Source organism: Moschus berezovskii, chromosome 9 (assembly GCF_049115385.1).
Source record: "Moschus berezovskii isolate FMDL1 chromosome 9, NW_MosBer_1.0, whole genome shotgun sequence".
NCBI lineage: Eukaryota > Metazoa > Chordata > Mammalia > Artiodactyla > Moschidae > Moschus > Moschus berezovskii.
This window is the reverse complement of record NC_142468.1, coordinates 80,445,319-80,467,640: the sequence shown is the minus strand read 5'-3', so window position 1 is coordinate 80,467,640 and position 22,322 is coordinate 80,445,319. Positions and strand designations below refer to the sequence as shown.

The 22,322-nt window shown below is 52.7% G+C and overlaps 1 protein-coding gene and 1 long non-coding RNA gene across 2 annotated transcripts in view; one reads left to right on the top strand and one right to left on the bottom strand.

Annotated features, from left to right (window-relative positions):
* Window positions 1-17,704, top strand: part of HRH2 (histamine receptor H2) — a 50,689-nt gene extending 32,985 nt beyond the window's left edge. Inside the window, 2 exon segments of the mRNA XM_055436750.2 lie at window positions 15,055-15,199; window positions 15,201-17,704. Of these exon segments, the coding sequence (XP_055292725.2) occupies window positions 15,055-15,199; window positions 15,201-15,248 (193 nt within the window). The 3' untranslated portion in view covers window positions 15,249-17,704.
* A 19-nt stretch (window positions 17,705-17,723) lies between these two features.
* On the bottom strand, window positions 17,724-21,310 carry LOC148776598 (uncharacterized). Its single transcript, XR_016038260.1, has 3 exons — window positions 21,223-21,310; window positions 20,047-20,154; window positions 17,724-18,045 (listed from the first exon to the last, which is right to left on the bottom strand). It is a non-coding gene; the product is annotated as an uncharacterized LOC148776598 (long non-coding RNA).
* Window positions 21,311-22,322: the final 1,012 nt, after the last annotated feature.

Genomic DNA, 22,322 nt, shown 5'->3' with positions numbered 1-22,322 from the left:
TAGGGACGGGGTCCTCCACCTCCTTGCAGGGTCCCTATGCCCACTGTCCTCCTCCCCGAGGCCTAGAGGTGGGAGTCAGAACTCAGGAGAAGAGGCGTGGAGGGAGGCAGGGAGTCACAGGTGCCCCCTGCAGCCAGCCCTCTCCCCTCACGGGCCTCTGCCTCCCATCTGCCCTCCTTCCTTCTGCTGCTCGAGAGCAGGGACGACCTTCGGCTCTGCCTCTGGGGCGCCATTGGAACGTGACACCGAGTTCTCATCCAGACCCATGAGGCCCTGCCCTCCAGATCCCCGCTCCCTGCCTCCTCCTCTGCACCCCCCAGTTCTGTCCCCAGGCCGTGCCTCCCCCAGCCCAGGACAGCTTCTCACCCCTCTTGGCATGTCCTGTCTGTTTGGTGTCTGCTCCCCTAGACTGTAAGCCCACTGAGGGCAGGCCCCCATGTGTGTTGGTTCCTGCCTAACACCTAGCACTGGGCCTGGCACAGTTTGCTCAGTAGTGTTTGTTGAATGAATAAGTAAATGAGTGAATGCGTAAATGTCTTGTCCTAGGTCCACAGGAGCCCTGAGAGGTGACTAACACCACCCCTGCTTAAGAGTTCAGGAACTCAGTCTCAGAGGGAAGTTCCTGGAACCTAGTGGGAGCCCAGAAATTCCTGGTTCCTTTTTCTAACTCTGACGCAGTAAAGGTCTTCTCTCCAACTAGCGGCATCAGCAACAGGTCTGCCTGGGGGATCCACAGCCTGCTGTGAATCACAGAGTCACTCTGCACGCCCCCCAGGAATGGTGAAAGGATCCCGGAATTGGGGTGGGAATCCAGAGTTCGAACAATCTGGGTGTGGTCCGTTGCCTCTCCACACCACCGTGTCCCAGTTTGACCTGAGGTTGGGAGCCGGGGGAGGGCGGAACTAGCTTTATCTTCTGCTCCAAGTCCAGTCTGGTCTGGCAGAGGAGGCTAGGATCTCCTTAGTAGTAAAAAGTTTGCATGACTGATGTATACACGCTTCTTCTTAAGAAGGAGTTTTGCTCCGAAAGGAAGCATTGCATAATTTACCCCGAACTTGTCCACTCATATCATTTGGGTTCTGAAATAGACTAACATTTGGCAAGTTGATTCCAGTATTTCTTTAGGGGCCTTTCCGAACACTCTTGGCACAGATGCCCAGAGCAGCTGGTATCCTGCACCCCGCTCCCCATCCCCTCCCAACCCCCACCCCGCTGTACCAAGAGGCCTCCCTGACCCCCGCACTGGAGTCCCGCTGTCAGCTGCCTGGTCACCCCGGCCTCTGCGCCTGATAGGAGCCCTGGTGTTCCCCTAGTTGGGGGCTGGGTGATGTTAGACAAGTCACAGACAGTCTGAGCTGCAGTTCCCTTACTGTAAAACAATGACTTATCAGACCTGCTCTGCAGAATTGGGAGAGTAAGGTGGAATCAAGGACACCGGCATTTAGCACAGTTGCTGGCACGTGGCAGGTGCTTTATCAGACATGAGCTCTCCTTCTTTGCCATCCATCTCTTTTCCTTTCTTCTCATTTGTCTCTTTTCTGTCATTTTCTAGCTTTCTGTTATACAGCACTTTTGCTGAGACATACTTTACATACTGTAGGATTCACTCATTTCATGCACACTTCACTGGCTTTGAGTCTATTCACGGAGTTATGCCGCCATCGCCACAGTCAATTTTAGCACATTTTCATGACCCCAAAGAAATTCTGTAGCCTTGAGCCATCAACCTCCCAATCCCTGCGTTTCCCAACCACAAATGTACTTCTTGTCTCTATAGACGTGCCTGTCCTGGGCATTTCAGATAATCCCTGGTCTTCCGGGCCTGGCTGCTTCACTCAGCGTGTGCTGTTGAGGTGCTTTCTGCATTTTCTGTCTTTTCTGACTTCCTCTCCTTTTCCCATTCTGCTCTGTGTTATCTTTCCCTGCGATTCCCCACTCCCTCCGTGTCCAGGGTCCCATCTCTCTTTCACCGAGTGCTCGGGCTTCCTGGCGGCTCCTGGTCGTTCATGGCCCTGGGGGTGGGGGTCCGGGTGTGAGGCGACCTCCTGGACTGTGAGGTGGCCTGCGTCCCCTCTCCTGCCTGGGTGAGCTGGGAAGGCCCTGCTCAGGCCTGGGGGTGGGGGTGGGAGGGGTCTGTCCTGCTACACAGCGGAGCAGATGGGCTGCACCAAGGCATTAATCCTTTTCATCTTCTGTCTCTTCAGAGAGTTTGGGGAGTGAGACCCCCTCCCAGCCCTGGAGTCAGGGGAAGGAGAGCAGAGGGAAAGGAGGTGGGAAGCCTTTTACAGCCTCACAAGTCAAGGAGAATAAACCGTGGCCCCCCAGGAGTCACTTGAAAGGTAGAGAACTACTCCTCCCCACCCCTGCCGGGATGGCGCCTTTGAAGCGGCTGGCAGCCTCAGCGGTGCCCGGCCACCCTCCCTCCCTCCTGCTGGCTTGGCACAGACCCTGGCGCCTGCCCTTTCCTGACCCTCCCTTCTGGCTCCTTCTGTCGCAGGTCTGACAGGACTGCTATGGGGCTTCCTTCCCGGGGGCTGCAACGGGGAGGGAGGGGAAACCGTGCCTTTGGGCCCGCCGCTAGCAGCTTTGCACTGACAAGAAAAGGGTGAACACACTCGGTGAACAAATTAGGAGAAGGCTTTTACTCCAGGCTACCCAGCCCCAGAGTACAGGCTTGGCGAGCAGAAGGAAGTCTGGATTTCAGCCCTGATACCCTCGTGCAGAGAAGAGAGTCCCAGAGAGGTCCTGCACACCTTCCAGACCCCTGGGAGAAGGCAGGGTGGAGGGCAGGGCTCAGCAAGCCTCCCCTGCAAGGGGCCAGACAGGATAAGTAAGTTAGCCGATGGCACCTGTGTTCTGTCGTAACCACTACTCAGCCCTGCTTGCACAGCAGGAGAGCAGCACCTGACAGTACAGGGATGAATGGTGCTGGCTGCCTTCCTTAAAGCCATATTTATGGGCGCCAAAATAGGAATTTCATATCGTTTTCACTAGTCACAAAATATAATTCTGCTATTCACTTTTTTTCCAACCATTTCAGGCTAGTGTCTGCCACCCCTGCGTACTGTGCTGTTTAGTACCTCAGTCATGTCCAACTCTTTGCATCCCCATGGACTGTAGCCCGCCAGGCTCCTCTGTCCGTGGGGATTCTTCAGGGAAGAATACTGGAGTGGGTTGCCATGCCCTCCTCTAGGGGATCTTCCCAACCCAGGGATTGAACCCAGGTCTCCCACATTATAGGTGGATTCTTTACCAGCTGGGCCACCAGGGAAGCCCAAGAATACTGGAGTGGGTAGCCTATCCCTTCTCCGGGGGAACTTCCTGACCCAGGAATCAAACTGGGATCTCCTGCATTGCAGGTGGATTCTGTACCAGCTGAGCTACCAGGGAAGCCCATCAACTCTTGGGGTGGGAGAAAGGAAAGGGTGCTAGCAGTTACTGGCTTTGTGACTTTGGGCAGGTGGGTTGCCCTCTCTGAGCCTCAACTTGCTCATCTGCAAAATGGGGATAAAAACACCTCCCTGTGACGATTTTGATGAGGCTTAGCACCAGTTGATGCAAAGTGCCCGGCACAGGGTAGATGCTTGTAAATGCTAGTTTTTCTTTCTTTCTTTCTCCCTTCCTCCTCTCCTCCTTCCCTCCATCCTGCCTTTCCTCCTTTCCCTCCTGTGGCAACCCAGTAAATGAGCAGCTGGAAAGTCCAAGACAGGCTCCGTGGACTTGTATCTCAGCTGTGCCACTGAAATCACTCAATTTGGACCCTGATCCTGAGCCTCGTGTCCCTTCTCTGAAAATGGGGGGCTTGGATCCATCTCAAGGGACCATTCCAACACTAATTATATATAAATGCTTAACATGAGAGAGAAATTATGCCAAACCTCCAATAGTGTTTATGTCAAGAATCTTCCGGCAGGGGCGGGGAGGAACCTGTTTTTCATACTAATGAATTGCTCTAAGGATGAAGAGGCAAATTCAGTAACACGTGTCTTTGTCGCAGCCTGAGCTTTGCAGGCAGGGGCATGCGCAGGTAGGGGTGCAGACGGGGTGCAAGACGGGGCTGCCGGGAGGGCCTCAGCTGGCAGACAGGGGGCCCGGCTTTCTGCCGCCTCTGGCATGGACGGCTGTGTGACCTTGAGAGGATTGCTCCCCTCTCTGGGCCTTGGTATGCTCATCTGCGAAAGGGCTAGCAGCTGTCCCTGCTCCCGACGAGATGGCAGTGGGTCACAGGCAATGCTGTATTCCTTAAACCCACAGCAGCTGTTTGTGGCAGCATCGGGGGACTGGGGCAGGGTGGGCCTGAGACCCGCTGGGCATTTTAGGGAGTCCAGAGTCCCCGAGGCTCCGCTGGGATGTGAGGGCCATTCCTTTCCTGCCTGTTCTTGTGCAGAAAGATGGGGGCGGGGGTTGTCCTAGCTCCCCAAACTGGCAGGTGGCTCTGCTGGTCTGCATCTGCTCATGGGGAAGGCTGCAGCTTGCGGTGAGGACCGCAGGCGCGGGGACTCGCGGGCGGGCGGGTGAGACCCAGGCCTTCCTTGTTCCGGGACTGAGGACGTGCCATTGTCCTCTGGAGACAGGCGCTCTGCGAGGGCAGCGGGACATTTCCCAGCACCCAGAGGTTTCAAGGAACTTCCCCTTTCCACACTGACTCAGGAGACACAGAATATTTATGAATACTTCATCATCATTGAAATGGAAGGTGAAAATTAAGTCGGAGAGAAACCCCTGTCATGGGGCCATCTTCCACAGCCCTGAAGTCACGCTCTGTACTCCCTTTCTGTCTCTGTGAGCAGATGTGGTCCTAGGATCACAGCGACAAAAGGATCCATGAGTTCTCTAAGACAGGCCTCTGTCTCAGGGGCTGCTGATTCTTCCTGATTCACTCATTCACTTGCCCTTTAGAGCCCCTGCCCTGTACGGTGTGGGGGTGGTTAGAGGGGATGCAACTAATGGAGCTGTCAGATGAGCTGTCGGGGTGCAAACACATGGGGTAAGGGCTGGGACCTGGAGGGTGGGGGCCAAGAGGGCCCCGGGGGACCCAGCAATTGGGCAAAGCCTCCTCGAAGGGGTGATGGCTCAGCGGACTCCTGAAGGACAGGCAGGAATTTTCTAAGCTGAAGGGTGGAGGTTGGAGGTGCCATTCTAGGCAACAGAGGCTGGAAGTCGGGGAGGAGAGGAGAGATGGACTGGGATTCACAGGGTCTGGGAAGCCAACCAACGCGCTTGAATAGAAAAGGTACTTCCTTTTCTAAAATTTGCCCCCATCTGAAAAGCAGGACTGATCACTCCAGCCCCTCCCTCCTTTCCAGGGCTGGAAGAAAGACCAAGGGCATTAATGCTGGCCTAGGACAGAAGCTTAGAGCACAGTGCTGAGGTGTAAGACTCTGTTTCATTCTGCTCTGTGTGCCCATAGGCCACCGCTTAACAGATGGTGGGGAAACGTACATTTTCCAGGTCAGGGGACCTCAATCACTTCCACTTGTAACCATGGTGACTTTGGAAGTGGAAGCTCACCAACGCAAGAGTCCCTTCCCTGCTCTCTCCTTCCCTGCAGGGTAAGCTAAGCTCCCGGGGGCTGTCTGGCCCCCACAGTGTCCATCTTCATCTGTGGTGCCCACGCCATGCCTGCTTCAGGGGACACAGCTGGCCTGCTCCAGGCTCCTTGGCATTGCTGAGGACCAGCCACATCCTCCCATGGGCCTTGACCTCTACCGCAGGCCCCCATACCACCCGGCAGGAAGGCCCCAAGGCCCAACCGCACGCTGAAGCTCACTGTAGGTCTGGGGGATTTTAGGGGCCTTCTGTACCCCCTTGGGAGCAGAGGAACTGGGACACAAAGCTCCATGAAGCCTCCTCTCTGCCATGTCTGCAGGGGACCCCCCCGACTCACCTCACTTCCAATGAGCATTCTGACCCCAAAGGAGGGGCTGGGGGCAGGGCCCACTCTAGCAGGGAACTGACCCCAGCCTCCTCTCTGGGTAGGGGGAGCTGTTCTTAATAAGGCTCCTGAAGGCCAGATGCCCTCGGACCCTCCCACATGGCTCTGTTTCCCTTCTGGATCATGGCCCGAATGGTGGGAGGACCAGCCCAGGTGAGAACCCAAGGCAAGCCCAGTGCATCTCCAAACAGTGTCCCCGCTGCCCTGCCAGAGACACAGCGCCCAGCCACCAGTGCGTCTCCAAACTGTGTCCCCCCTGCCCTGCCAGAGACACTGCGCCCAGCCGCCTCACCGGCCTGCAGTCAGCAACGGGCTGCTTGGTGGTGATGACCAGTAACCCCGCTGTCCTGCCAGGGCTGAGCCTGGGAGCGTCTGACTGCCTGGGAGCTGGCTGACCTCAGGCAGGCAACTTCTCCATGTCTCTGTTTCTTCAAGTGTCAAATGGGCACGGGGCAGGTGCCCACTTCAAATGGGAGTTGCAGGGGTTCGCGGAGAGAACAGACCCACAGGCCCCGAGAACAGAGTCGTCCAGGGCCGTCCTTGTGGGGGAGGGGTTGCCCGTGGAGCCTGAGACAGGCTGAAAGCTTCCCCTGTGTTTGCATTGTACCCTTGTCCAGGCATTATTTTTGCTATTATAAGCAACCCTGTGATGAACATCTCCATGCAAAGAACATTTTGTTTCTTTCAGATTATTTCCCTAGAAACTGAATTTCTGGAACAGGAATTACTGGTGAAAGGGGAGGGATATTTTCGGCCTTGTTACACTTTGCTGAATTGTTTTCTAGCCTGGCCGTGCGGTGCGGGGGAGGGGGGCGCTGTCAGCCACTTCTGACCATGCAGCGGGGAGGGCCCTGGAGCTGCTCTGAGGGGGGCTGCCGAAGACAGAGGGCATCCTCAGCAAGGAGGATAGGGCTCTGCCATTTAGGCTGGACTGGGGCGAGAGAAGGGAAGCAGAAGGGGCTGAGGAGGAGCCATAAGGGAGCCCACATTCAGGGCTTGAGCCCTTCAGAGACTAGAGCACAGCGTGTGAGTTGAGAGTTACGTTTTATTTGGGCAGAATGAGGACTGGAGGCCGTGGGACAGCATTTCAGACAGCTCTGAGAAGCTTCTCCAAAGAGGCAGAGGGAAAGGTCAGTACGTATGTGATTTAGGTGAAGGGGGTATACATGCAGTCAAGCACATATTTTTTTTTTTGCAGAAGGTTTCTGCTAGTCACAAGGCACACTCGCCACCAGGAAGGATTTCAGGGCTTTCTAGATATGAGGAGATGCAAGAATTAGGCTCATGGACCGGCTCCCACAGTCTATCTGAAGACCTGTTCCGCCAGCTTTTCCCAGGGGAGAGTGCCTCAGTGCTGCTCTCCAGCCTGAACTCCTTCAGGGGCTGTTGAAAGTCAGCAGCTGCAGCTGCCCATGGTTTAAGCCTTGGAGGAGGTTCATGGCAAGTGCCGATTTGTAGTTGACAGGAGCAAATAAGTCTCAAATCTAAAGGACTGACATGATGGTGCCAGGAGCCAAGCCTGGGATATAGTGCCTGACTGGCCTGGAGCAAATGGCAGCCTCTCTGAGCCTCAGTTTCACACCTGTGAAATGGGCGTGACCGTTCACCCGCCTCCAAGCGGGGCGGGGGGTGAAAGGGTGTGTGTGGGGGGTGGGAATGGAATGAATGACAGGAAATGACTTCAGAGTTGCCCCGGGTACCGTGGGTTCTTTGTCCATGGCATCCACTGGCGTGTGGGGTTACTTCAGTTTAAAAAAAACTCCAGTTTCAGGCTGAGGATTGAGCAAGCCGGGCAGCCTCACATGGAGGTTACTGGAGCACTGGAGCACCCAGGCAGGGTGAACACCAGCTCCCCCCAGGACTGGGGAGATCTGAGCACGGCATACTGGACTGGGAGGAGCCGGGGCAGGGAACTCCAGTTTGCGAGCGGCCGAGGTGCGCTCTCTCAAGCCACCTCCACTTACTTGCTGTGCGAGTGACTGAAGGGTTTTGGGAACTTCCTCACCTGCTGGAGATAAGAGTATCATAGTACCAAACTTATCAGATGGATACTGTGAGAGTTCAGTGTTAAGGCTGACCTGTGATCACTCTGCCACCTCATTCATCAGCAGAGTGTCACACGGAGGCAGAGGAAGGGTTGAGTGGAGGTAGGGCTTGCCACGCCTTTACATGTCCTTGAAGCAGCAAACCCAGTGTACTGTAACATGCCCAGCGCTCCTTACCAGCTGTGTGACCTCAGATGAGTTTCCTAACCTCTCTGTGCCTTTGTTTCCTCCTCCATCAAATAGAGGTGGATGTGTGAATTAAGCTGAGGTGGATGTGTGAATTAAACTGAGCCACTATTGACAAAATGCCCAGAGCCAGGCCTCATGTGCAGCAGGAGCTCAGTGGATGGTGGCTGTCACCCGGCTGCTCTCAGGGCCCAGAGCACAGGCTTTGGACCTCCCACTGTGGCACAGAGCCCTGTTCCTCCACCCACTGGCTGTGTGACCTTGGTTAGGTCGATTGCTTAACCCTACAAAGAGCTGGTCCCCTCCTCTATAAAGATGTGGGTCGTGGGGCCCCCATGGCATGCCAAACTGACAGTAAGCGCTCAGTGTGGCTGTTCGCTGAGGGCCTTAAAGAGGACCCCACGGAAACCAGCAGAGCCCAGCCCTGGAGCCATGGCTCCCCCATTGAGGGTGCACGCTCCGTACCAGAGGGACACACTCCCCGCCCCGCTACCTCCCAGGGCTCCTGCACCCATGAGCAGTCATCAACTCCTGGAGACCAGCCAGGCCACGCTACAGCTGAGACCATACCTTGGTCAGTTCAAAACACTCCCCAGGCAGAAAGCCTTCAACGGTGCTCAGGTGCCTGTCAGCTCCAACAAGGCCAAGCTGTTCTGGCTGCTGAAAACCTTTCCACTCCCCTCCGCTGCAACTTAAATTTCCTTTTTCTCCAGCTGATCTAGACCATTCCAAGTTCTCAGAGTATGACCCATGGCTCGTGCTGCCTCCCTGGGCCTCGAGAAACTACCCACCTTTCCAACACACCAGTTCAATTTCCACTCATTGCCCCAGACCTGATTCCAATGACGCCTGCTCCACGACACCTCCCCAGATCCCCAGGGCCAGAAATGACTGCTGCTCCAGACTGCCTGCCCACGCACACTTGCTCACATTCCGATGCATACACTGCCATGCACACTCAGGCACTGGCATACATGCTCTTGGGTGCACACACGTGTGTGTTCACGCACACATATCCACTCATATCCTTGAGCACCGTGAGACCAGTGATCTTGCCCTGACCATCTCTGCATCGCTCACATTAGCTCTCAGTCATATTGACTTGGCCTGGCCCTCAGAAAGGGAGTGGGGAGGGATCAGAGTTGGGAGTCTACAGCTGCTGGTTCACATTTGAGCTTTGCTTCTGAGTAATCTGGGGCATCACTTACTCGCCTGGAGCCCCAGTTTCCTAGTCTGTGAAATGGGACACCTGCACTTACCTTGGAGTGCCACTAACCACAAAAAGGATGCCAAGCACCCCACTCAGGACCACGTGAGCACTCAGTAAAGGCTCGCTTGTCCGTCACTTACTAGTCATTCCCCAGTACAACTCACGGATGCTGGCTGTGTACCAGGCCACCGGGGTTGCAAGAGTCACTACCAGCCCTTCCCTTGAACTGCTAGTCTGGTCCCAGGCTGTGGCCCATCAGCATTTAGGGGTGTATGTTCTGGGAAGTCTCTAATCAAGGTCACTTTCAGGAGCTGAAAGTACCCTGACCCTCACCATCCTTTCCCTTGTCACAGAAAAATAACTAAAAAGGGATAATAGTTTGTGACTGTTACTTATTATCTCAACTTAGTCCTGGGGAGTTCTGTGGGTGTCTTACCTGTAGTGAAAATGACCACTGTTTTTGCAAAGCTCCTGCAGGAAGCCTTTGCCCAGCTTGCTCTTGATGCTTGAAGGACAGAAGGAAAGCTCCATCTGTGGACTTAGTCTTGAGCACCCACTACCCTGTCCTGGCCCTCCACCCTTCAAAGCAGACTCTGTGTTTACTTCCAGAAAATTATGAGAATGCACTGGAAAAAAAAATCAGTTCTTTCATGAGCGAAGGGCGGAAGTTTCGTCATTTCAGCCAAATATTGGATAATACTGGTTTGTGATAGTAAACAGTTGAATGAAGATAACACTCATGTGAGTGGGCTCTGGTAACTTGGCAACTGGGAATTTCCGCCTCAAAGCTTATTTTAGGACAACCAGAAATTAGGTCTCCTTGGAGAAGAGGGTCACCTCTGATTTTCGTAAAAGCGCAAGGCAAGGAGTCAGACACACAGTTTGTAGCTGGCTCCCAGGGTACTAGAGGGTCACTTCCCCTTTGTAAGCTCCTCCACTTCCCTCTTCTCAAGAATGAGAGAGGACTTCCCAGGGAGCCAGCTCCCTGTAGGTGAAACTGCCTGCCTGTTTCACCAGCTCTCCCAGGGGCTTGGGTGTGGGATAAGCAAGAGTCTGGGTTCAGAGGCCAGCCCAGCCTTCAGCATACAGTCCCTCAGTCACCAGTCCTTGCTGACCCTCAGGGCAAAGCAGCTCACAGCTGTACCCATCGCCGGAAAGAGAGGAAGAGGGAGAGGAGAAGAATCTTCTAGAATTTCTCCCATCCCTTCTCCTGGCTTCCACAGCCTTCCCCTGGGATCATGCCCATTTCACAGATGAGATGAGTGTCAGCAGGAGGTGGAATTGTCTGAGACCAACAGCAGGGGAGTGAGGCAGCCTCAACCAGAATGCAGGACTCCAGCTTCCAAATCTCACATTTTGTCCCAGTCAGCCCAACTCAGGGCTGGTGTTCAGCAGGGATTGGCTGAAATGCTGCCTCTCAGTCCCAAGGCCCCGGCTCAGAGTGCTCTTCTGGGCTAGAAGCGGTGGGAAGGTAGAAACAAGACCAGCAGGAGACACCACCCAGAGGGCTACAGGCTGCCCTGCAGCCAAGAGAAGTGCTGCTGCCCATCTGTGAAATCGGAGTCAGAAGACAGGAGCATCGCTGTCTAAACTGAGAGTGATCGTTAGTTCACACACATGACTGAACCCCTGCTATAAACTCAGACAGTGGGATAGACGAGGACAGATCCTGCACCTGTCCATAGTCTGGGAGACAGACAGGGAAACCGATCGTCAGCCCAAGAAGGTTAGTGTCTCAGCAAACGGGCTCTAGGAGGCAGGAGGGAATCAGTAAGCTTGGGAGACCTCAGAGACAAGCCTCCTCTGGGGGGCATAGCCTCCTGAACAGAACCTTGAATCACTCCAAAGTGCACAGCAGGGAAGATAAAGGAATTTCAAACAATGGGGATGACAAGTATAAAGGGCCAAGTATTTATAAGAAACAGCAGCTCCTCATATGGGTGTGGTGGTTCTGTGTGATAATTTGTACTCTAAGAGGCAGAGGGTAGTGGGAAGGGCAATGACACTGACCGTCTGTAGTCCTCACGACAGTCCTGTGAGCTTGCTGCTACTGACATATTTCACAGATGAGGAGACCAAGGCTCAGAGCAAGGCTTCTCACTGGAACTGAGTCCTGACCCCTGGTGCCTGAGCATGTTACAGTGCCTTCATGAGAAAAGATGGGCATTCCTTGGGAATGCTATTAGGACACTTAAATGCCAGTAGCAGAAACCCAGTTACAAGAGTCTGGGATTGGTGGAGGCTGGGAATTGGCTTAGAACTGAAGACAGCAAGAGCAGCTTCAAGCTGGGCTCAGGCACTCACACGTCATCATCAACTTGTCTTTCTCCAGCTTGCAACTAGTTTCATCCTGGGCTGCTTCATTTTCAGTGAAAGTCTCCCTAGGGTGCCACCAGAAGCTCCAGCTTTACATCTTCCCACCTTAGTGCCCACCCTCCATGCAAAATATGCCCCTTTCCTCCTGTTCCAATGGAAAGACTTAGGGTTAAGTTGTATTTGCTGGTTTGGGTCACAACTCCACCACTGTACCCAGGGCAATGAGTAAGAGGTAAACCTCACCTCACCCACAGAGAGAGTCAGGGAAGTTTGGATCCCAAAAAGAATCCAGGTACCATTATCAAGGGAAGGGGGATTGATGAGGGGCAGGTAAAAATGAGGTGTTTCCATAAGCCGTTACTGAATGGCAGACACTCTGTTACGGGCTCTGCTGAAACCCCATTAATGTCTTCCAGCTTCAAGTGTCAGGGCAAAAATGGGCCATGAAGGAATATTAACCCTACTAGGATCTCTAGACATGTGTAATGCAAGACAGTCTACACAGGATGGGAATCCAACTTCTCTGGCATGGATGGCAAGCTAAGTAAAGGCAGAAGGGCTCCATACCACCAGACATTGTGTTAAATATGCATGGTAACAATCTTTTATAAGAGGATAGAAATTCTATATGGTGAGGAGCAACCAGAAGGAGAAAAAAAGGCTGTTTAAAACAGGCAAAAAAATAAATAAAAGGACAGGAAATTTTAGAAAAGATGGGACAAATATAAAACACAAAATCTCATTGAATAAATCAGTCAAAATCCATCAGTAATCATAGGTAATATAAGTGGAATAAGTTGTGCCAATTTTAAAAAAATGAAGGTTGTCAGATATGATTTTTTAAATCCAAACAAATATTTTTACAAGAGATAGACTTAAGGAAACAAAAATGTGGAACATATAAGGAAGAAATATAAGATATACTGGGCAAATAGTAAGCAAAAGAAATCTGGGCAGCTGTATTAATATCAAAGTGAACTGTAAGCAAAAAGGGTTACTAAACATAAAGATGGTCACCACCTTTTGAAAAATTCAGTTCACTAGACGGACAAGAATCCTAGACCTGGATATATAAAATAAACTCGCTTCAAAAAGTAAAATTGACAGAACTATAGAGAGGGATTAGTCATCAACATGAACAATATTAAGAATGAAAGGGAGATACTATTATAGATTTTGCAAAGATTAAGAAAGATAATAAGAACACTGTGATCAATTTTATGCCCCAAACAAGGGAAAACTCAGATGCAGTGAACAAATTCCTAGCAAAACAGAACTTGCCAGAACTGACTTGGGAAGAAATAGAGGATGTGAAGGATCCTATAACCTTTAAAAATAAAGTGAAGGAAACACGAGTAGTACTTGGTTTTGCTAAGGAGTTCTACCAAAGACTCAAGGAACAGATCATTCCAGTGCTGCTCAGACTCTTCAGAGGAGAGAAAAGGGGAAACTCTCCTGTTCATTTAATGAGACCAACAGAGTGTAAATTGTAAAACAGGCCTGCGAAGGGAGATCATAAAAATGAGAAACAGATGCCCATCAAAAGGTGAACAGGTAAATAAACCGGAGTATCTTCCCATGCTGGGATAGTTTATGACAGTGAAAATGAACCACAGGCCCACATGTCAACACGGCTCAATCTCAAAACTATAACGTTAAACAGCAACTAAAAAAAGGTAGTACATAAAAAAACCCTAAAACGTGATTCCATTTATATAAAAGTAAAATGCTGGCAGAACAACACAATGTGTTAATTACCAATACATACATATTTGCTGAAACAAGTCAGAGGTTGGTAAATTCTGTTACTTAACCTGAGAGGTGGTTACACTGGTATGCATTTTAACATTCTTTAGTATTTTAAGCCATACTTATGTGCTTTTTATATAATCTCTTTGATATATTTTATTTAAAAATATTTAAGGACAGAATCGCCATGTAGCAAAAAGACATATCTGCGTAGAGGAGTTATTTGAGGTGTTTATTGTCTCCTGTTAGTCTCTATGTTCTGAATCTTTTACTATGAACATGTGATACTTCACATTGACATTATTTTAAGGGATTTTTAAGCTTTTTAGGAGAAGGGAGGTAATTTCGTAGCCTAGAGCTATCCTGTCTTCCATAATTTCACTAATCTCAGTGAAAGTAATTTTCTCACACTTCAGGCTCTGTCTGAAATGTTAATCCAAGGTTAGATCCCTGCCTGCTTGGTCAAATATGTACCCTGCTGGCATGGAGAAGAATGGGAGCCTCTGAAATGCCAGGGGTGTGACCTTGACGTCCAGGTGAGGGTGGGGCTGGCCAGACCCGTGGCGAGAGGCTGGGCCGTGTGAAGCCTCCAGCATCGGCTAAGCCAGGTATGCCCGGCGCTGAGGGAGGCTCGGGTGTTGGCTGTGTCCCTGTCCACAAAGTCTTACAGAGTCACAGCCGTATCTACAGCTCCGCTCTGAAGGACTCTTAAGAAGAGCAATGATGCTCTTCTTTCTCTCTCTGGGGAAGGCAGTGAGTTTGACTCCTCTGGTGGCCAGAATCCTTTAACAGATGATGGCTAGAGCTGAGGCCAGGCACGAGCTTCAGTAAGACATCCAGAGAGGACCTGATCTCAGGACCAAGTGAAGGCTAGCTCCCAGCTTGACACTGGACACGGAAAGCCACTGCTCCAGCAGCCTAGGCAGGGAAGCACGAAGCCAGGCAGCAGCCGCTGCCTTAGACAGAGCTGAAGCCAGATTTTGTCCTGCCCTGGAGCTGCAGAGACCCAGGCAGAGTCTCTGCACTGGGGCCACGGGTGAGCCAGGGTGGGCCAGGACTTGAAAGGACATGGCCGGAACCACAGTTGCTGGCAGGTTCCCTTCCCTGTGCAGCCCACGGTCCTCTCCCACCTGTATTATGTGCACTCAAGATCTCCACACCCCGGGCTGCTTTCACCAAAGTAGATTGACAGGACTTTATACTATCACCACAAGTGGAAATGCGTATCACTGGTGGAAAATGGAAGTACTTGTGAGCACAGAAACAATGACACAAGACTATGCCCCCCAATCTGTCCAGATTTCACTGCCTGATTAAAGCTCTGAGCCTGCCCTCACTCTGGGTTATAGAGGGGTTAGGTAACTTGACCAAGGGTACACAGCATCTTAGAAGCCGACTTGGGAGTTGCAAGCCAGTCTCCTGAATGTTCCTTCGTGTTGGAACCCCTGTTGACAAGGGAGGTCCCACCGCTCTCCCCCCCAATTCTGTCCCATCTCACCCCACCCTCCCCAGGGCCCAGCTGAGAAGAAGCAAAGGCCAAAGGCTGGGTCTGGCCCACCAGCCTTGCTGTGGTGCTCACCTCAGCCCGCCCTGTGCTTGTACCCCCTCCCCAGGAATCCAGCACGGTCCCACACGGCATGCTCCAGCAACCTTCTCAGCTGCTGCAAGAGCCTTTGGGCACTTAGGTTCCTCCAGAGACACGGGGGAGTCCCCTGGGAGGAGCAGCCAGGGGCGCCACTGTCAGAGGAGCCAGCCAACAACACCCGCCCAGGAATCAGTGAGGATGCTGCCCCCCGAGACGGTGTAGACTCGGCCCCAGGATGCTGAAGATAACTGCTCCCCAGCACCAAGATTTGACTCCCGGAGCCACTAAGGACCCCAAAGCCCCACAGACCACCGAGGACACACCCCAGCTCCAGTCTGGGGACTCCCAGAGCACACGGCAGGTGGGTGCTGGGGTCCTCTGGGCTGGAATGGAGCTGGCCCGCCCTGCACTGGGACTCGCCTGGGTCCAGGTCTGCCAAATCTCACGGGTTCAAAGCTCACGTTGGTGCTGACCCTGAGTCACCAGCAGAGACAGCGGGACTTCTGAGGACCTGTGTGTGTGCAGAAACATGGTGCCGTCTGGGCACCGCAGAGGGTGTTGCCATCCCGGCGCTCTGCGGGATGCAGGGAGGGAAGGGAAGGGAAGGGAAGGATGTCGGTCTTTAATGAACACCTTCTGTGTGCACGGTACTTCCCCTGCGGCGGCTCACGTCTTCCTTAGCCCTCGGCAGGGATCAGTGGGGGGAGACAGGCTCAGAGAAGTGTGGGGCAGCTCAGCTAGAAGGTGCGTCTCGCACAGGGCACTTGAGAACTGCTGTGGAAGGAGGGAACAAACAGACGAGCAGGAGGATGTGTAGACATCCAGGCCTCCAGCCCATGCTCTTCGACGGGACCCTACCCTGCCTCTGCAGAGAGGCCTCGGTACTTCCTTGACTCAGCCGACCCTCCTGCCAACGAGGCTCAGATCCGGAGCCTGAGGCAGGGGGCGCCCTTCATGCTGCAGTTCTGACTCTCTCTGGTGCTTTCCATCAGGAAGGAGTGGCGTGGAGCAGTTTTGCTGGGAAAACGCGAAGGGCAGCAGGAGGGTCAGTCAGGTTGGGGCAGGGGAACCCAACAGGCCCGAGTCAGGAAGTTGGCCCCGGCGCGCCCTCTGCTGGCGGCGGGGGTCCTGCGGCGCCCTCCTCCTTGGAGCGGGCCCTTACTCACTCTGCCCCGGGGGCACCGCTCCCCTTTCCTGCTTTCAAGGTTGTTGAAGAGACCCAAGGAGGTGGAGGAGATGAGGGTGTCCATGGGCTCCCCGCGTGACCACTGAGCCCCCTCTTCCCCTGGTTGCGAGACCCCCTCCTGGGGTCCCCCTCCCCACCCACTCATAACTTTTCAGTCCCCCTCCCCAGCCTTCACACGTGGCCATTGCCCAAGGCTCCATCCTGAGCCTTTGCCTCTCACTACCATTCCTCACTTTCTGTGGCCTCATCGGCACCCCCAAAGCTACCAGGAGGCTTACCTCGAAGATTCCTCACAGATGTGTACCTTCCAGGTTCCTGCTGGAAGCTCTCGCTGTTTCTCAGCCTCACCTGGAGCACGCCCGCCTCTGCACCTTGACCCTTGCCCTGCACCTGCTCCTGCCCCCAGGGTCCCCCTTCTCAGATAGAAGCCCTACCATTGGCTTCAAAGGTCTGTCTCGGCCCCACCCTTCTCCTGGCTCCTCAGCTCCATGCTCTTGATGGACTTAGCTCCCACTTGTCTCCACCTGGTTCTCTCCACCTGCCCGGCCCTCACTTGGTCCCGCTGCCATCCCCTCCGTCAGGAAAACAGGGAAGCTTCCTGAATTCCCCACTGTCCCAGCCCCCACCCCATCCACTCTCTGTCCTCCAGCCAGAGTGGGCTGTGCAAGACACAACCACGTGGAGAAAGCCAGCCCGCAGGCCCCACGTAGTGGGCCCTGATGTGCCCTCCAGCCTCCTCCTTTCCCCCACCCTCTCTGCTACCTCTTCACCCCAGCCCCACCGGCCTTTTCCTTTGGGTTTATGTATCTTGCTGCTCCTTCCAGCTACGCCACACACAGAGCTGTTTCCATCACTTGAAAAGCTGCTCTTGTCCTTTCAGCCACGGGATCTCAGCTGAAACATCACTTTTCAGGGAGTCTTCTGGAGTCTTCCTTGACTGTCCCTATTGGGTCTGGCCTCCCACCCACACCCCTGGAACTGTCCTTGGAAGCCACGGGCATGCCTGTCATGCCTGTGTGGTCCCCTGACCCTTGTCTGTCAGTGAGTCCTGCCTGTTTCTGAGGACCATTGTGTGTCTAGCTCCTCAGAGACTGTTTGGCACACATAGTGGGAGCTTTAAGCAATTTATCTGCCAATACACCTGAAGGCACGATTTTCCCCCAGTGTTCCCCAGAGATGCTCAATCTGTTGGCTGGATTCCTCTGGAAATCCAGGAATCTGAGACAGGTGGGTCTCTATGTCATGGCCCAGGAGCATAAGATGGGTCTGGCTGATCACAGATGCAGCTGGTCAGAGCTGACGTCAGGGTGCCTACATGCCACCTCCCACTGCAGATATTTCTCTGAGCTGCCCCACCCTCCTGAAGACCTCCCGCATCCCCTGCTGGCTGCAAAAGTGGGGTGTGTGCTGCCCAGAGGAGAAGTGTCTGCACTGGACCCCCAAATCCACATTTCATGTTATCATGATGTTCTAATAAAGCTATCAAAACAGATGCTGCCTTGTGGTTTTAATTTTTAACTTCCTGGTGAGGAAATACTACCCAAACTTCATCATGCAGAGTGTCTTGATTTAGAAAAAGAATTATGATAAAGTGTTGGGGTAGAAGCCAACTAAGAAATTGCCTTGAAAGGTAAAAGGGTCCTCAGGAAAGGAGGTCTTATCTTGAAACATTGTGTTGGAAATGAAGGACAGGCTGGTCAGCAGTTCAGATCTTCATCTGAGTCACCTGGTGAGTCAGGTGCGTGGTAGGCACTCGATCGGTGTTTGCGGAAGGGAGTATTTCTGAAATTGCCAGATTCGGCGATGCCTTTGTTAGGTGGAAGAGAAAGACACCTTTAAAATGGAAAATTTGTCAGTCAAAGAAGTCTTCTGCAGTGGAGAGTAAGTGAAGTGCAAGTGAAAAACCAGGTAAGGATTCTACGCAAGGAATGATTCCCAAAGGCACTAATGAAAGGGCTTGTAAAAAGGAGGGTGAGAGCCAACCAGAGTCCAGGTCGCCGCTGGAAAAGCGGTGTCAGCAGTGAGTAGTGTTTCCTGGGTGGAAGGAGGAGGCTGTGGAATCCCGAACCTCAGGGGCCTCGCAGAAAGACGCACCAAGACATGCCTCGATGAATTCCCACAGGAAGCAGAGAAGAGATCGTTTGAGTCGTCACAATCAAAGCTTACAGGAGCTGATCTGCCTGAAATGGATTTTCATATGTCTCAGAGCAGAGAAGACAAAGTGTGTTAAGGGGTCCTTGGGGAAGACGAAAGTAGCAGACCGAGGCAGCCACTAGATAACGTCAAATAGTTCTGTGTAGGCGGTCTAAAAAGAGTGAGGACGTGTCTGCTGGAGGAAAACTCTGTGTGTGCTGAATATTGGGACACTTCATAGAAGCCCAGCCAGGGCCAGAAGCCTGGGACCACAGTTTCCAGAATCTCATCCCAAGAGGTTCAGATTCCACCAATGGGAAGTGGAGGAGAAGCAAAACCACTGTTGCTAAGTAGGTCAAGGAGGAAGGGACAGGAGGAGAGGAAGGAGGCGCTGGGAGTCTTGAACGTGGCTGTGGGTCATGGAGCAGAGCGGTTCCAGATGGAGCTGCATCCAGGAACATTGCCTCATCCTGTGAGTAGTGGGAAGGCTTCGAAAGGCCTACATCGAGAGGGAGCTGATGAGGTCAGTGTTACAAAAGAGATCCTTCAGAGTCCAGCTTGGAAAGGGGGTGAAGGCAGAGTAAGCAGGGCAGCCCCACTTTGGGGGTGGGGGGAGGAAGGGTCGACAGTCATCAGATCTACCCCAGACCCTACAGCAGACTTCAGGCTCCAGGCCGGGTACCCAAAGGAATCAGACCCTTCCCGCCCTCCAGAGAGATGGGCTGATGCCTAAACATTGCCAGGAATCAGAGAAGGAATGGGACATGAAGGCCAGTGCTGGGGTCACCCAGAAAGGAAAATGTGTGTGTGTGTAGTATGGCAAGATGTGGAGCAAGGCAGCTGTGACTTTCTAAGGGGAAACATTCCAGGCGCACATGGGGCTGCATTTGAACTTGGGTTAGACGCATGGTAGGCTCAGAGCCCTTGCCCATGTGCTTAGCCATGGCCGACTCTTGGCGATCTTTTGGACTACACCCACCAGGCTCCTCAGTCCATGGAGTTTTTTTTCCAGGCAGGAATACCAGAACGGGTTGCCATTTCCTTCTGCAGGGGATCTTTCCAACCCAGGGGTCGAACCCACCTCTCCTGTGTCTCCTGCATTGCAAGCAGGTTGTTTTCCCGCTGAGCCATCAGGGAAAGCCAGATGCAGGGAACCCATTTGGCACCCACGTCAGCTAAGCTGCTAGCGGGTGACACTTGGCTGTTCAGGCTCCAGCTGCAGTTTGGGGGAGAGTTTATCATCTTCACTGTCCATTTTTGGGGGCTCTTTCCAGGTCCCTCAAGCAGGGAATGACAGCCTAGGACACCCTTCTCCCACCACAGTTCCCAAATCCCACCCAAATTCTAAGCATTCCAGTGATAATTTAAGAGCCCTTAACAGTTACCAATAGCCTGCAGGGCATTGGGGAAAGGCCATCTCTGTGCGCCAGCAGCCCTCCAGGGCTCATAAAGCAGATGTTGACACCAGGGCCCCAGCCTCTCCACTCGGGGTCAGGGAGAGCAGCGTGTTTCTCAGGCCCCGAGACGCCACTGTGTGAGCCAGGGCGCTGGCCTGGCTGGCCCTCGGCCCTCACTCCCTGAGGCTCCACGAAGACTTTCATGTGCCTGGTGTGCCTGGCAGGATTCCCTAGGAAATAGGGCCCCAGAGGACACGCCTTTTGGGCAGCGCAATTCCCAGATCAACCCATCCTTCACATTCACCTGAACTTTTAGAAGCCTTGTCGTGCACCCAGACATTAGGTCAGCCCCTCCACGGAGTCGGTTTTTCCACTGGACTCAGGCGGAGGGTAGCATCCCACCACCTGGGACCTGAAGAGAGAGAGGGTGCAGCCCAAGTTAAAATTCCAAGTGAAATAGCTGCATTTCCAGCCCATCCACCTTGTCTCCCAAGTCCAGACCTTTGTTTTTTTTAACCATTCATATTATGAAATTTATGTATAAGGATTAAGTGATAACCAGATATAGCCTCTTTTCAAAATTGTGACATTACAGGGAAAGCCAGAGTTCCTTGGACCACCTCTCCCCAGACTCGAGCAATTTCCAAGACAACCACTGCTACAAAGTTTGCTGTATGGTGTTTGGTTCAATTTTGTTTGGTTTTCAACATAAAAGTTTTATTGCACCTCAGGGACTGAACTCAGTAATCTGTCTTCAAGGTTTAACTACATTAGCACATAAAGGGCTGCTTACTTGTCTCATGATGTTGGTACCCACAGTTCATTTACCTGTTCCCCCTAGCCACGGACATCTGAATCATTTCTAGTTTCTGTTTAAGTAATAACACGCTTTTCCATTCAAGGTTGTTATGGGATATTGAACAAAGTGCCCTGTGCTATTCAGGGGACCCTTGTCATTTATCTATTGTATATATGGCAGCTTGTATCTGTTCATCTCAAACTCCTAATTTATCCCTCCCCTGACCCTTTCCCCTTTGGTAATCATAAATTTGTTTTCTATATCTGTGAGTCTGTTTCTGTCTTGTAAATAAGCTCTTCTGAATCACTTTGGTATATACCTGAAACTAGCACAATATTGTAAGTCAACTATACTTCAATTTAAAAAATAACAGAACATCTGAAACAATGTTTCCTCGTACACACCTGCAAGTGGGGTTTGTTGCCATTGGTGTGTGTGTGTGTGTCTGTGTGTGTCTGTGCACGTGTGTTTAGCACATCTGCAAGTGTAACTGTGACTGTGGAGCATCATGTGTTGCTGAGTCGTCCTCCAGAGAGGCACGACTCATTCAAGCTCCACCAGTAGCACTAGGCCGGGCTTGACTCTACACAGCTCCGTCATCCACTTGTGCCTTTTCTACCATACCCTGTAGGGCGTCCTTCACCCCAAGAAGTCACAATAGTCCTCCTAGAGATGCCTTACCTCCAGTCAGGGCAAGCAGGGGCTCCCTTGGCTCACCCTGGGTTTCCCACGAGCTTTCCCAAGCCTCATGTTCCTCCTTGGGCTCTCTGTGGAGGACAGCAGACTTGCCCAAGTCACATCACTAGAGAAAGACCGTATCATTTCACAAGAGCCACAGCGGTGTTGCATAACAAATGTCCACAAACACTCTCAGTGAACAACAGTAGCATTTATGTAGCTCAGAAATCTGTAGGCTGGCTAATGGAGGACGGGCTCTGCTGCGGGGGCTCATCTTGGCTCCACAAGTCTCTTATCCTCTCTTGGGACCAGAATGCCCATCCAGGTGTTGTCTTCTTGCAGAAATGGCAGGGACCTGAGAGAGCAAGCCCAGCAGCACAAGTGCATTTCAGGCTCCTGAGCGTCTTGCCTGCAAACACACCATTAGCCAAGGTCAGCCACGTGGCCCAGGCAAAGATGGAGTGAGTGTGTCTACCCCTTCCAAGGAGTTGAGGTGGAGAGAGGGATGAATGTTACAGGATGACCACCTAACCCACTACAGTGGCCAGACCTGGATAGGAGCCAAAGGCTGCCTGACTCCAGAGCTCGGCATCCTCAGGATGGAGGAGACCTGGCTCTCCCAAGCTACTGGAAATTCCCTAGAGCTCTCTGCACCTCCCACGCCACAATACTGTAGTTGCTTCCATTTCCAGTACCCCACGCACCTTGTGTCCATTCTCTATCCCGGCCTACAGCGAGGTCTCCAAGACTCAGATCTGTGCTCCACCACCACCACTTTACCGCCCCCTCAAACTGTCATCACATGGGCAGGGCATTCAGGGTCACATTATGGTCTGGCTCTGCCTGAGGGTCCAGGCTCACCTCATACCTCTCTCCCTTTGCTTATCCCACCCACCCAGCCCAAAGGCCTAACCTCACACAGTCTCATTCTACGGCTATGTCCCCTGCAGAATGTCCTTCCCAATCTTCAGAATGCCCCTTAGTCATTCTTGAAATTTCAGCTTGGGCCTCACCTGCATTTCAAAACTACCCCTGCCCCTTCCTAGGAGAGCTAATCAGTTTCTTCTCGGTGCTCACTCTGTCAGAGGACAGATCTCACTCAT